The sequence below is a fragment of the Salvia hispanica genome, chromosome 2 (genome assembly GCF_029641045.1).
Source record: "Salvia hispanica isolate PSC_SH4W2 chromosome 2, Shi_PSC_v1, whole genome shotgun sequence".
Lineage (NCBI taxonomy): Eukaryota > Viridiplantae > Streptophyta > Magnoliopsida > Lamiales > Lamiaceae > Salvia > Salvia hispanica.
In genome coordinates, this window is record NC_142693.1 from 34,375,973 (window position 1) to 34,389,020 (window position 13,048).

At 38.4% G+C, this 13,048-nt stretch overlaps 3 protein-coding genes and 2 long non-coding RNA genes across 8 annotated transcripts; 2 read left to right on the top strand and 3 right to left on the bottom strand.

Moving 5' to 3' along the window:
- Positions 1 to 337: 337 nt before the first annotated feature.
- LOC125193463 (small ribosomal subunit protein mL104 (rPPR9)-like) lies at positions 338 to 3,344 on the bottom strand. Its single transcript, XM_048091255.2, has 2 exons — positions 1,591 to 3,344; positions 338 to 672 (listed from the first exon to the last, which is right to left on the bottom strand). The coding sequence occupies exon 1, from the start codon at positions 3,252 to 3,254 to the stop codon at positions 1,656 to 1,658; it is 1,599 nt and encodes a 532-aa protein (XP_047947212.2). The 5' UTR covers positions 3,255 to 3,344; the 3' UTR covers positions 338 to 672; positions 1,591 to 1,655.
- Positions 3,345 to 3,411: 67 nt separating this feature from the next.
- LOC125200918 (psbP-like protein 1, chloroplastic) lies at positions 3,412 to 5,757 on the top strand. 3 transcript variants are annotated; one of them, XM_048098749.2, is made up of 9 exons: positions 3,412 to 3,572; positions 3,833 to 3,904; positions 3,991 to 4,084; positions 4,373 to 4,453; positions 4,742 to 4,824; positions 4,917 to 5,039; positions 5,131 to 5,202; positions 5,281 to 5,377; positions 5,451 to 5,757. In XM_048098749.2, exons 2-9 carry the CDS (start codon positions 3,845 to 3,847, stop codon positions 5,552 to 5,554), a joined length of 714 nt encoding a protein of 237 aa, XP_047954706.1. In that variant the 5' UTR covers positions 3,412 to 3,572; positions 3,833 to 3,844; the 3' UTR covers positions 5,555 to 5,757. The 3 variants fall into 3 exon arrangements, with proteins under 3 accessions (XP_047954706.1, XP_047954707.1, XP_047954705.1); XM_048098750.2 differs by having other exon boundaries at positions 3,837 to 3,904; XM_048098748.2 differs by having other exon boundaries at positions 3,413 to 3,572; positions 3,817 to 3,904.
- Positions 5,758 to 5,884: 127 nt separating this feature from the next.
- On the bottom strand, positions 5,885 to 7,519 carry LOC125187706 (protein SPIRAL1-like 2). Of its 2 annotated transcripts, none has more exons than XM_048084371.2 (3): positions 7,367 to 7,519; positions 6,553 to 6,860; positions 5,885 to 6,284 (listed from the first exon to the last, which is right to left on the bottom strand). In XM_048084371.2, exons 2-3 carry the CDS (start codon positions 6,817 to 6,819, stop codon positions 6,204 to 6,206), a joined length of 348 nt encoding a protein of 115 aa, XP_047940328.1. In that variant the 5' UTR covers positions 6,820 to 6,860; positions 7,367 to 7,519; the 3' UTR covers positions 5,885 to 6,203. The 2 variants fall into 2 exon arrangements, with proteins under 2 accessions (XP_047940328.1, XP_047954709.1); XM_048098752.2 differs by having other exon boundaries at positions 6,553 to 6,852; positions 7,367 to 7,475.
- Positions 7,520 to 8,435: 916 nt separating this feature from the next.
- LOC148932247 (uncharacterized) lies at positions 8,436 to 9,620 on the bottom strand. The gene is made up of 2 exons (XR_016135342.1): positions 9,035 to 9,620; positions 8,436 to 8,630 (listed from the first exon to the last, which is right to left on the bottom strand). It is a non-coding gene; the product is annotated as an uncharacterized LOC148932247 (long non-coding RNA).
- On the top strand, positions 8,602 to 10,142 carry LOC148932248 (uncharacterized). The gene is made up of 2 exons (XR_016135343.1): positions 8,602 to 8,742; positions 9,618 to 10,142. It is a non-coding gene; the product is annotated as an uncharacterized LOC148932248 (long non-coding RNA).
- The last annotated feature ends 2,906 nt before the right edge of the window (positions 10,143 to 13,048 follow it).

Sequence of the window (13,048 nt, forward strand, 5' to 3'; positions counted from 1 at the left end):
ATGCTTAATAGTTCTATTTGTTTTTTTTTCTTTCATGTTTTGATACTATTCTACGATTTTGTTCACACAATTTTCATCACCACAAAATCTTGGCTGCGCGCACCTTGCACACGACGTATAAGCCCATTGTTTATGATAGTAGTATTATTTAATTAAGGGGATCAAATATTAAGTTGTAATGAGATGGAGTCTTATTTGAACAAAACTCCTAATAAGATAGAGAGGTATATAATGCCTAAAACCAAAGGTGTCGGATTGGCGTCCTGTATGTAATGTGGCTTTTAAATTTAAATTAATTTACCCAAAAAAAAAAAACAACTTGATTCCTCGACACAAATGCTAACAAAAAGGTACACTAAACTTAACTGCAGAAAATACAGCATTGACAATCCCTGTCAACTATCGCAAGATTCAAGAAAGAAAACGAAAAAAAGTAACTGGAAAACATGTTATAACCGCGGCCAAGTCTAGGCCTAGCAACTATCCCGGAATGATCCAACATCGTGCAGTAACAATCCTTGATATAGATAGAGTAAAACGCTACCAGGTTCTTGAAAGAATTTGGTGGCAGCATTGGCTACATTTCCGACAAAAAAAAAGATCGAAAAGCATCCAATGGAAAGTAAAGAATTTGAATAGCGCAGCAGTTTCCCATGTAATCTTTGATGAAGCCTGTGAAATAGATGCAGACAAACTATTAATACCTGTCAAAAATAATAGTAATGTCCAAGGAAAAAGCAATACATTTATTAATGCATATTGTTTTACTAATAAAGATAAACTAAGGACTTTTAAAAGCAATACATTTATTAATGCATATTGTTTTACTAATAAAGATAAACTAAGGACTTTTAAAAGCAGCTGGGACAGACTGATTCATTGAAATAAGAAGACAAGATTCAGATACTATCAGAGTGAGGACAAATTACTAGCTGCAACGATAAGAATGGAGCAATGAGGTTCAAAAACTAAAAACTACTCAGTAAAGTAAAGTAAAGCTGGGGTCAACAAAATATAACACGGAGTAGTGTTCAGTATAATTATCATCTTTGTGGGATATGGATACATGTACATGTTTGGGTGAGTCATCTGCATTAATATGTGTTTGGGTTATCCATATATACTGCACAACATCGGGAGAGAGAAAATGCCATGCTACATATTGTGAGCACCATACATGAGCTAGTTCTCGTCTAGTCCACATTGACATTATTTGTTTTGTTCTATAAATTCACTTTGATTCTAATGCTTGTTATTGACATCATCAATCTTACAATGCAAATTACAAAAAAAAAAAAAAAAGCTCGATTTGTCTTTTTATACATTAATATGAAGTTATAGAGAAAATGAACAAATGGACCCTTTGATTGAAGCAATGCAATTATTGGGGAAGGGTTTATCTCATTCTTTCATGGTAGTTTTCAAGTTTAATGCAACAAATTAACTCAAGGGACAAGGATAATACTACACATAAATAAAATCCAAAAACAGATCATAATCAAGAGAATTAAACATTAAATGGCATGCATCAAATTCAAATATGCTAGAATCCAGATTAAAAAAAAAAAAGAAGAAGAAGAGAGAGCTCACATGTAGGAGTTCAAACCAATCTCTCCCCGAAATTCTGATGTTCCCACAAAGAAAAGGCTAGGAGCTTAATAAGCACGCCGCCTCATCTTCTTTGGCTTCTTGACAAAACTCAATCTAATCTGTTTAAGCCGTCTCCTCTTCCTTGCCATCTTCTCAGGAAGTGTCTCCCTCTTCTTTTCCTTCTTCACCGCAGTATCCTTCTTCTTCACAAATTTCGGATCAACCTTGTATGCCTTTGGCTGCACAGCCAGCCCGCTGCTCTCGGCTTCCTTATAAAGAGCATTAGCCTTATCAAGACGTCCATGAGCACACAGCTTCCCCATCAACAAGTCGTAACTTTTAATACCCGGCTTGCGTCCGTCCTCCTTCATCATTGCAAAAACATTCATAGCATGATCAACCCTCCCAATCCCACATAGAATCTTCAAGAACTCGTAATAAGCCTTGGTATCCAGAGCATCCCCGAACCCAGCGGACTTCATCCTATCAATCATCTCATCCCCTTCCCCAATCCGTGCAGCCTGATACAAGCTCTTGATCAACACAAGGAACGTAGCCTCATTAGGGTAACACCCCCGCATCCCCATACTAGAGAACAGTTCTAATGCAACTGAGGTCTTCCTAATCTTGCAGTAATTAGTAATAAGCACATTAAACGTCTCCACATCGCAAGGAACACCGTTCCTCTCCATCTCAACCAGCACGTTTCTTGACTCGCTATCGAGCCTAAAAGGATCCTTCTTCCTACAAAGCGCGCAAACACATTCTAAAATCGCGTTGTAAGCGTACGTACCTATCTCGAATCCGCCCCTCTGCATCTCACCGAGCAATCTCTTGGCTTCATCCAGCTTCCCATCCACGCACCAGCCTTCGATCAATGCATCACATATATACTCATCGGGAAAGAACTCATTTGCCAAACCCTTAACCAATTTTTCGGCATAGCTCGCGTAGCCATGGTTGCAGAGACCAGACACAATCAGCTTCAATGAATCCATATCCCTCACAAACCCATAGTCTTTCTCCATCCTCTCAAACAATGCAACGGTTTGGGAGGGCCTCCCTGCACGAACCATTCGATCAATTAGGGCTTCAAGAGACTTAACCCCAGCGACTCCAATGCCATCCACAAGAACTTCGTGGGTAGCTTTGAAATCCTTTCTCCTCCCAAAATACGCAACGAAATGGGAGTAAACCTCATCACTAGGCTCAAATCCCGGCCTTGATTTCGCCCATTTGAGGAAATCTAGCGCCATACGGCCTGCGTCAGGGGACAAATTGAGTGTAGAGAGGAGCATTGCGGGGCTAATCCGGACGTGGGAGAATGAAAGATCAAGTCTTTTTTGAAGAGGGAGGGGTTCTGAATCTGGGTTTTTCTGAAGCTCGTCGGAAAACAATTTAGCCAATGCATCTTCATCGTTTTCGGATTTTTTAGGGTTTTGATTGAAAGAATTTTCCGCTGCGGATGGGTTTCCTGTTTGTGAGGAGAAATTTCTGATGGGAAAAAACCAGTGGCGTCGGCCGGCGGAGAAGGCGTTTGAAGAGACAAATTCCGGAGGCGGACATCGAGGGGCGGGGAGGGGGTGGTGGGTGAGGGGATTGGGAGAGGTGGAGAAGCAGCGGAGGAGGAGCAGTTTGCGCAGGTGCAACGAGAGCTTCCGCATTTTTTTACTGTGTGTGGTGTGTGTGAAAGAGGACAAGGTTTTGGGGGGTTTTGAGGGGTAGGGTATTTTTATTTTATTAATTTCATTTTAAATTGGGAATTAATTTCATTTTTGAGTGAAAAGGTGTTTTATGTCTTTCCACAGCTGAAAACTGGTGGATATGAGCAAGATATAGATATAGAAGATGGGGATTTGGGTGATGTAGAAATTGCCTTCAGATAAGCAGAGGTTTTGTTCCCAGTTGACACGTGGCAGAGACCCCTACTTCGCCGGAAAATTTACAACTCCGGTGGCCCCACGACGGAGCTCTGCTGAAAGGTAACTGAGTGCTATCACTCTTCATAGTTCCCATTAGGAATATCAGTATCAAAATAAAATTTTGGGAGAAAATTGTTCAACTGCTGTAATAAGCCATAAAATTTATTTGAAGAAATGAGAGTTCAACCAATTGAAGCTTGTGCATTTCATATGGAGAATGGTAGAATTTGGAGTACCTTTTATTTTATTGTATATCCCAAACTATTTTACATTAGTTCCATATCTTCATTGATGCCTTGCTCAGATAGTATTTCCCTTAGTTAGAAGCAGATATGGTGTCTCTGCTAACATTGCCTTCAACCAATCATGTGTGGCCTAGTTCATCCTCTCAGGTTCAAGTCTTAAATCACTCTTCATTTCATTGCTTGTTGCAAACTTCTTTTCTGTTCTTATATTCTTATGTATATATATGCATCAGCTAGGTCTGTATAGGCACGGTCCGTTTCGAAGGAGTATTTCCTTCGTTGTGAGGTCTGCTCATTTGCCTTCGACTTCAGCTCCTCCATGCGAAGGTACACTGTTCGCCTATTCTCTTTTTAAGCAGAATGTCCCTTTCAGTTCGTTAAGATTAGATGGCCACCATCAAGCTTGAAATGAACAAAAAAATCTATTGTTTTATCTCCTCTTAGAAGATATAGAAAATATACTGAATGGCTTAGGTAAGGCCTTAGGGATGAGGAAGAAACAGTCCACAAATCTTCCTCTCTTCAGTGGTAATCTGTGTCTAGTTCAATTTGGAGCTTCAGTTTTTAGGCCTTTCCTAGGTTGGAATGCACATGCTAACTTAATGCTCACGACAGATAGAAGTGGAAGACGGGAACTCCTGGCCTTGGGGGTGACAGTTGCCCCTTGGTTATTCATGTCTCAGCACGCAGCAACATGTACGTAATTTCTTCAGGAACAACTCTTGTGAGATAGTCATAAACTCTTCACAGTAACTTTCCTTCAGCACTGATCTTTACTGGAAAGAATTGTCTTTTTTGTGACTTTCTTACATCCAGATTGTGTATCATTGTTCTTATCATTACTACCCTATTTACCACCATCATCATTGGTGTTCGTTTATATAGAGTGGGGTTGTAATGATCTGCATTTTCGTAATCACTCATAGCATACTTCTTTGAGCTCTATGACTGATGCGCTAAGAGTATACTGTTGATGTGGCTCAGTTGCTGCAGAAACAAAGAAGGGATTCCTCCCCGTCACTGATAAGAAAGACGGATATACTTTCGTGTATCCCTTTGGATGGCAGGTGTGCTGCACCATAACCTCTTTTGTTCTTCATCACATTTCATCATCACAAGTACATCCCATTCAAGTTCATTATTATGTTGGCTGGAACAGGAGGTCGTTGTTGAAGGACAAGACAAGGTCTTCAAAGATGTTATCGAGCCTCTTGAAAGCGTCAGTGTAAATATAATCCCCACAGCCAAACAAGACATTCGTGACTTTGGCCCCCCACAGGAGGTTTGCAAATAATCACGCTGCTAAATTTTCGTATGAGCTTCGGACAACTTTGTATGATTGTGGATTTTTCATTTGAAAATCGTTCTTCTAGGTTGGCGAAACTCTAATTCGGAAGGTCTTGGCTTCTCCTACTCAAAAAACAAAGCTGATTGAGGCATCAGAGGTAGTTTTTTCTCTTTTACCAAGTATGTTAAGTTATGAATACGAATGTTATGGATAACTCTGCCTGGTCGTCACACAGCACGACGTGGAGGGGAAAGCATATTACACATTCGAGTTCCTTGCACAAGCTCCAAACTACACCCGTCATGCTTTGTCTACAGTCTGCATTGGCAATGGTATGTTCATTCTTCTTGCTCGTAGTTCGGATTCATTTATAAACTGAGGAGCTAAGCTATAAATTCTTTGCAGGAAGGTTCTACACAGTGACAACAGGAGCGAACGAGAGGAGATGGGATAAGATGAAAGATAGACTGAAAACTGTGGTCGATTCGTTCCAGATTTTCAATGTCTGAAGGTTGGATGTCCGTGTGTGTGTGTGCGTGTGCGCATTGCTTCTTCATTTACAACATAAACTAGAGGCTATTCACTCACTGTAGATATGAGCAATTTTCTCTCAACAACTACTAGTCTCTGCACACTCTGTGTTATATCTCTCCAAAGATATGCATCAACTATGGTATATATATCTTGTCATATTATCGATTCGGTTTGATTATTCTCTCCAAAAAATTTAATTTCTAAGAAATTGATTATCCCAAACGAAAGTTGATAAACTGGATTGAACCAAACAGAAAAGTATAACCACAATAAGTATATGCAGAATAACGATAGGCTCCTGGAAATTTGAAAATGAATCGAGATATAAACCAAACAAAATGAGAGTGCTATTAACAACCACAAATGATCTATCACCATAGCTGATACTGATTGATAGTAGGGACATCACAAAACTATTGGACATAGCTTCAACAACAGCTCAAACTTCATCTAAGGTATGTGACTTCAGCAATAAATGCATTACGAATTTACGACACAAGAAATGTAAACCATACTCTAATTCACAGTGTCTCAAGAGATGAACATATTGTTAGACCACATTTTGAATGTGGCCTAGACAGAGTAGACGGCGATCTCATTGTTGAATTTGATGTGCCAAAGCCACTAGTTGCTCCCACCTCCGAAAAGGTATCCCAGGGAAGACCCACCACCTGGAGCAGCATGGACTTTAGTCGAAGGTCGATCCTGAAACATTCAGTCCCAATGTTATTGATGGTAACAAAATGCATCGATCATTGAGCAACTATATGAGAGGCATGATGACTGACTAAGCATGGGGAAAAATTGCAACTAAAATTTTCTACAAACTAAAAAACAATAATGGCCTTGAACATTGCACAGACATTTCAGTAAAGCCTGCAATAGTAAGAATTTGATCTACAAGGATACCACTATTAGGAACATAGTATGAAGAAGCAGCTACTTATATATTGACAAACGGGGTCATGCATACCGTGAGGAAGTTCCCAGTGTTCTGGCCATCAGCACGGTGATAGTTATTCTTCTGGTTTCCATGGATACCAGCAGGAATCTGCTTTAGACCATCACCAGATGGTGCCGCAGAAGGCTGCTTCTCTGGTGTCACACGCGTAACTGGGGCTGGCTTCTCAACAGGTGCCTGCACATTGTTCGTGGCAGGTTTCGGAGCAGGAGCTTCCCCGCTTCCAAAAAGGTAGCCCAGAGAACTCTGCCCTCCACCACTGCTGACTCCACGACCCATTTACTTTGTGAAGATGGGAATTCAACTCCTCAACTACAGGTCTATAACCAGATTTAGTCTTAGAGATCAAACCAGATAGATGAATGTGATGAAAATATTTTCTAATTAGATTACACCAAAAGAGTATGTGGTTTCATAAATTCAGCATAATTGGATCAGCAAAACCATGGGGCTTATCTTCTTCAGTGCTAATTAAAGTATAACGCACACACTCTAAACTCCATTCTCCACTACACTACACAATTTTCCACAGCATCCGATCAAATTGGTACAAATCATAAAAACAGAATTAATTCAGAATTGCATAAGAAACATCCAGTAACTGATCGCAACAGACAGACAATTAGAAAACGGCATAGATAATCGAAATGGAAATGAAAAATATAGACCGATGTCGACATCAGTTTCCCAGTAGCATGAACAATAAAATTCTACAGCAAAAAACGATGGATCTGAATAAAAAACAACGGAAATAATCACAATTCTGCATTACTGAAAGCAACGGCATATGTGAGCGACGGATAGAGAGAGAGGGGAGGGGCGTTACCTGTGTTGTGAGGGATCAGATCTGATCTGCGGAGAGAAGATAGCAAGCAAGTGGGGAGAGTGAAGGTTACTGCTGTCACTGTATATTCGAAGCAAAATTAATGACGTCTGAATTTGAAAAGCGAATTTGTTAGCTGGAAAATGGATATATTACTATGTGACATAGATCGGTTAATTTGAATAGATGTTCTTTTGGAAAGTTAATTAGTAGTACCACGTGTAAAATTTTACCCTATGTTTACATTGAATTTAAATTATGTTGAAGTTGTGTTGAAGAATTTTTAAACTATATTAAAGTTGTGTTGAAGAGTTTTGAATTTGTATAAATATATAAATTTTTATTTTATCACTACCCGTACTATGTGTTTATAAGCAAGATAACTCAAAATACAATACAACAAAACAAAGTTTGATTAACTTAATTCGATAATATAACAAGTAAGTGCTTCAACAATGAGGAGGTCGACCCACGTTGAATAGTTAGTGTGGCACGCAAGAGCTAAACACAAAGTTCCCGGCAAATGGAGTCGAGCTTAAGCTTAGAAAACTCTATGTTTTTAGTTCAATGATTTAACTGTTATTATTAATTTAAATATTTCATTTCAAATTTTTAAGACAAAATTGTAAATTGTTTTGCCTTCGTTGGATTTTTTTTTTTTCGTTTTTAAGTTGTAGTATTATTGATTCTTTCACATATAGTAATATCGTTATTATGCAAATATCTAACATCTCTCCTACTTCATTAATACATAAAATCATATGTACTGTTTCTCATTTTTCTTCTAGATTCTTCAATTATTTCCAAATTCTTTAAATTTTATTCCAAAAATGCAATATGTGGAATTATAGTATACTACTCCCTCCGTTCCACAATAATAGAGTCATTTTGCCATTTTGGTACGTTCCATAGTAATAGAGTCATTTCCATTTTTAATAAAAGTCAACACATTTTTCCACACCTACTTTACCCTCTCTTACTTTTTTCTATCTTCATCTCTCTACCTTTTTCATTTTCCACTTTATTCTCCCTTTGCTTAACTCACCTAACACAATTTTTCTTAATCTCCGTGTAAAAAAAAACGCCTCCATTACTATGAAACGGAGAGAGTACTAAATAGTTGTTTCACGATACATAGAGATTCAATCCAAATAATCTATCCTCACTTGGAATGTCTTTCCCACCATTACACTCATTATCTTCTTTCCAAGGCTCATCTTCTCCCCACATGCTCGACAACATCCAACTTCTTATGGTGCGGAGATTCCTGCACATGATATACGAGGTAACCATGGAGATTTTTCAAGTTTATGTGGATATCGGCGAACCAACAAATAGCAACAGAGTTTTGGGAGAAATATGCCGGAAGGTGAGACGAGGTAAGTCCTGCAGGTATCCTGCAACGCATATCATGTATGCTTCGAGCCTATTTAGATTAGGAGAGATTTCGGAAAAAGGGATTCAATTCGCAGGCCTTTCGAAATTTGACATTAAATTTGCTGACCTTTTGGAATATGGGATCGTAGCGTGCGAATTTTTCGAAACGAGGGATTTTTGAATTTTTATCTATTTTCACTTCTTTTTTCTTATAATTTCTCATAAAATATTTTACGAATTGACCAAATTGTCCACTACTAATGTTTTCACCACAATTTTAATAATTTTACTCACTTAATTCTGCAAATCACCGCCGCCTCATCTTCATCATCTTCCCTCATCTTCCCTCATCTTCCTCTTCCTCCTCTTCGCCGCCTCCACTACGAAACTGACCATGATTGTTGCGGTATCCGTATCCCACCACTGTATCCCCATGGATCAATCTGTTCTATTCACCAGATTATTCCAATTGCTTTGGAGAACCATAATACCTGAAGTTCTCTTCTTCTTCAATTACAATTGATACTTAGTGTTATCACCTTCATCTTCATTTTCATCTGTCGTCGCCACAGCCCCAAGAGAATCCGATTCCACCATGTGTAACTCTGCTTCCATCAACGCCCACAGTCCGTGTGAGATACTTCGAGAACAGGAATTGCAGCGGTGGAATTGGATCTGGAATGCAGGTTCGGGTTTTGGGTTTTGAGGAGGAAAATTGGGGGCGTCGAACAGAGTGATTATTGATTTTCGGGGAAGAGATGGATCTTGATTGGGGATTCTTGTCAGCCTTCTCTGTCTGATTTTTGCTTCCATTCTGTTGTTTTGTTGATAAGAATGAACTGAAATTGATTTGATGAGTGAATTCTGGTGTTGATAGGAATGAAATTATCAAAATTTTGGTCTGCGAAGGGAAGAGGATGAAGATGAGGGCGGCGGTGATTTGCAGAATTAATCAGCCAATTTTAATATGAGTTAAGTGGCGGAGGGTAGCCTAGGGTGGCGAAGGGAAGAGGATGAAGATGAGGGCGGCGGTGATTTGCAGAATTAAGTGAGTAAAATTATTAAAATTGTGGTGAAATTATTAGTAGTGGACAATTTGGTCAATTCGTAAATATTTTATGAGAAATTATAAGAAAAAAGAAGTGAAAATAGATAAAAATTCAAAAATCCCTTTGTTTCAAAAAATTCGCACGCCACGATCCCATATTCCAAAAGGTCAGCAAATTGAATGTCAAACTTCGAAAGGCCTGCAAATTGAACCCCTTTTTTCGAAATCTCTCATTAAAATAGTGGACATTAAGATCTTCCATAACAAGGACCCAAATTTCATCTTACACTCTTAACTATTTATGGTCATCGTACCACTTGTAACTACTTATTTTTTATTTTGTCTCTTATGTTAGATATCACCTACAACAATCTATCTCATCCCTTAACTTACATGATTTAAATTCTAAAAATTTAAAATTTTCTAGTTTAAATTTTAAAAAAGGAAAATTGAATGTAAAGTCGTGAATTTTCAAAATAGTTTGGTTTTTCCCGTGAACTTTAGAGGTTGCATGAAAAGTCATGAACTTTACCTGACTTTGTAAATTTCTCATCGGACTCGACCCGATAGATTTCCAACAAAAACTTATCATGCGTGGTGCGCCGGAGGCATGACTTGGCAACTCCATTAATTTTGATTGTTTCTCTTCTATCTTTGTAATCTATGATCCCCGCTTATCATAAACATATAAGTAGCACAAATGAAAACATATAAATCGAATTCAGCATACAAATTGACATAAACATACAAATCAAATTCAGCAAACAATATGATCCACTATTTGATAGCATTGAACAAAATTCAAAATCATTTAGTGAAGCTGATCATCTAAAACATGAAATTACTGGTGATTCTGATGATGTTTTGAGGTTCCATGGATCCAGAAGATTGGAAAATATGAAAGCTATTAGAGCATCCATAATGTTAATAGGCCAGCCATAGGCCAACCAAGGCTAGCCATAAACTTCTCCTGCCACATCATCCAGCACTAAAATGTTAGAGTTTGTATACTAGAAATCACGTTTCGAGTGATTGAATACTGTAAAACTCTTATTTTATTTTCCAAGGAATAAAACAGATTATTTTTGTCATAATGTTGTTATGTTTTACATTTAATGGATGTTAATGCATGTTTAAATGTATAAGTTAACTTAACAAAGTCTAAGTCTTTGTTTTAGTAGACCGGTTGTGGGCGTCGTCCACTTTAAGGTAACACGGTCAGTTCTAAACAAAGAAAAAGATGAATTTCACAACCTAGATGGAATTTGACTATCCATCGAGAAAGGTTGCAATGTCAGTCCGCATATTTCTAAGCCCTACTGAAATAAGATGACATTGGTGTGGTATAGCACTGAACGGATCTAACAGCAAGACTTGTCATTGGGCTATCTATTGAAAGGCGAGGTCTTGATAATATTTGTTTCTTAATCAATGTAGGTTAGCATTGAGCATACGGTATTGATTATGCACTACTTTGACTTATCAAATGGTGCGGGTTTTTCGTAACCCAATTATCCTGATATATTGGGTAGTGGTGATCAATATCTAGCGGTGCTAGGATTGCTATTATATTGAATCGTGCGTGAGGAGAGTCTCGTTTGATAATGTCCTCAAGAGGAGTGCGAAACAAGGTTTTATTATTCGGAACCTAGCTAGTTGGAGTTTGATTACTCTATGAATAATAAATAAGCGTTTCACGCTAAGTCCACTCTTGGAATTAATAAGAAGTTAATTAATTAAGTCAATAGCAGACATTAATTAATTAATGGACATTTTAATCTTAAACACGGGAAATGAAAGTTAAACGGAAACCCGGATTACTTGTAATTTCGGATTTGGATGGGGAGAGTTCAATATTACTTCTGTAGTGGCTACTCGTAATATTCCAATTATAACTTATATTAAATTGTGGGTTCAATTTAATTAGTAAAAAGTAAATTGGATGAGCCCATATCCAAAACCTTCCATAGATCCCTGTCTGGGCCCAAAAGAAACTTAATATAAATAGGAGAATAAAGGAGACAGAAAGAATATATTTTTCATTATTGAAATTTTTGAAAATATCAGCCCCATCAGCTGTAGGAATTTTCGAATTCCACTCCTATTCCTAAAAGGATTTCTTTTGTCTTCTTTATTTAAGTCCTAGTATTCTAGTAAGATCAGCCCACACTGATATTGGGATACAGTTCGGGAACCAGAGAGAAGATTTGTAGTCTAGTACTCAAAGCATCACGTGGAGAAGAAGCTAGCCATCTTCAATTCTTTGGAGAATTAATTGAGTATTTTTCTGCTCTGTAGAAAAGCATGTTTTAGGTTTCAATATTCTTAAAGCATGATTAATTCAAGTTATGAGCATGATACATGTGATAATTACGCGAATAGGTTTTGTCTAAATAATCTGCTAAATAGATCAGATTATTATGTAATTGATTTATGTGAGCGCTTCCGCTGCCAGTTCCTTCATAAAATTCCTCCTCCCACATCATCAGGACAAGTAACTGGACAAGCAATAGGCTGACCATAGCCTAGCCACAACAAACAAAATTAAAAAAAAAACAACTAAATTTACGGAATTAAATTTACGACACATATACTGGAAAATTCATTAATTTCATTTAAATAAAAAAAAGTGCGTCCAAAAAAAAAATTACATAATTAAAAAAAATACATAATAAAACAAAAAAAACTATCGCCGTGCAGTCCTCCGCACCCACAACTCTTCAATTAAATCCTTTTGGAGTTGAATATGGACATCCACTTGGCGCATGTCGACATGTGCCTAGAGGCGGTCGATTTCATAGTGAGGTACCCCCCTTCGTACGTTGGGGGTGGCCACGCCGTGGCTTGGACCGGTTTCATCGTCCTTGGCCCAACTAGTCAGTTGTACACCTTTATCTTCGACTATCATGTTGTGCATGATAATACATACGTACATTATAGAAGCAATGCAGTCGACATGCCACAAACGCGTTGGACCCTTAACTGCCGCCCATCGAGCCTGGAGCACACTAAATGCGCGCTCCACGTCCTTGCCCGCCGACTCCTGCCATTCCGCAAAGTAGGCTTTCCTGTCCTCATTTGTGCATCTGATCGTCTTCACAAAGACGGGCCACCTAGGGTATATCTCATCTGCCAAGTAGTAGCCCATATCATGCCGGTTGCCGTTGGCGACAAAACTGATGGCCGGACCGACTGAAGAGCTAGAAACGTGCAGTGCAGGTACGGTGTGTGATATCACTCGATCTAACAGGTCCAGAGGA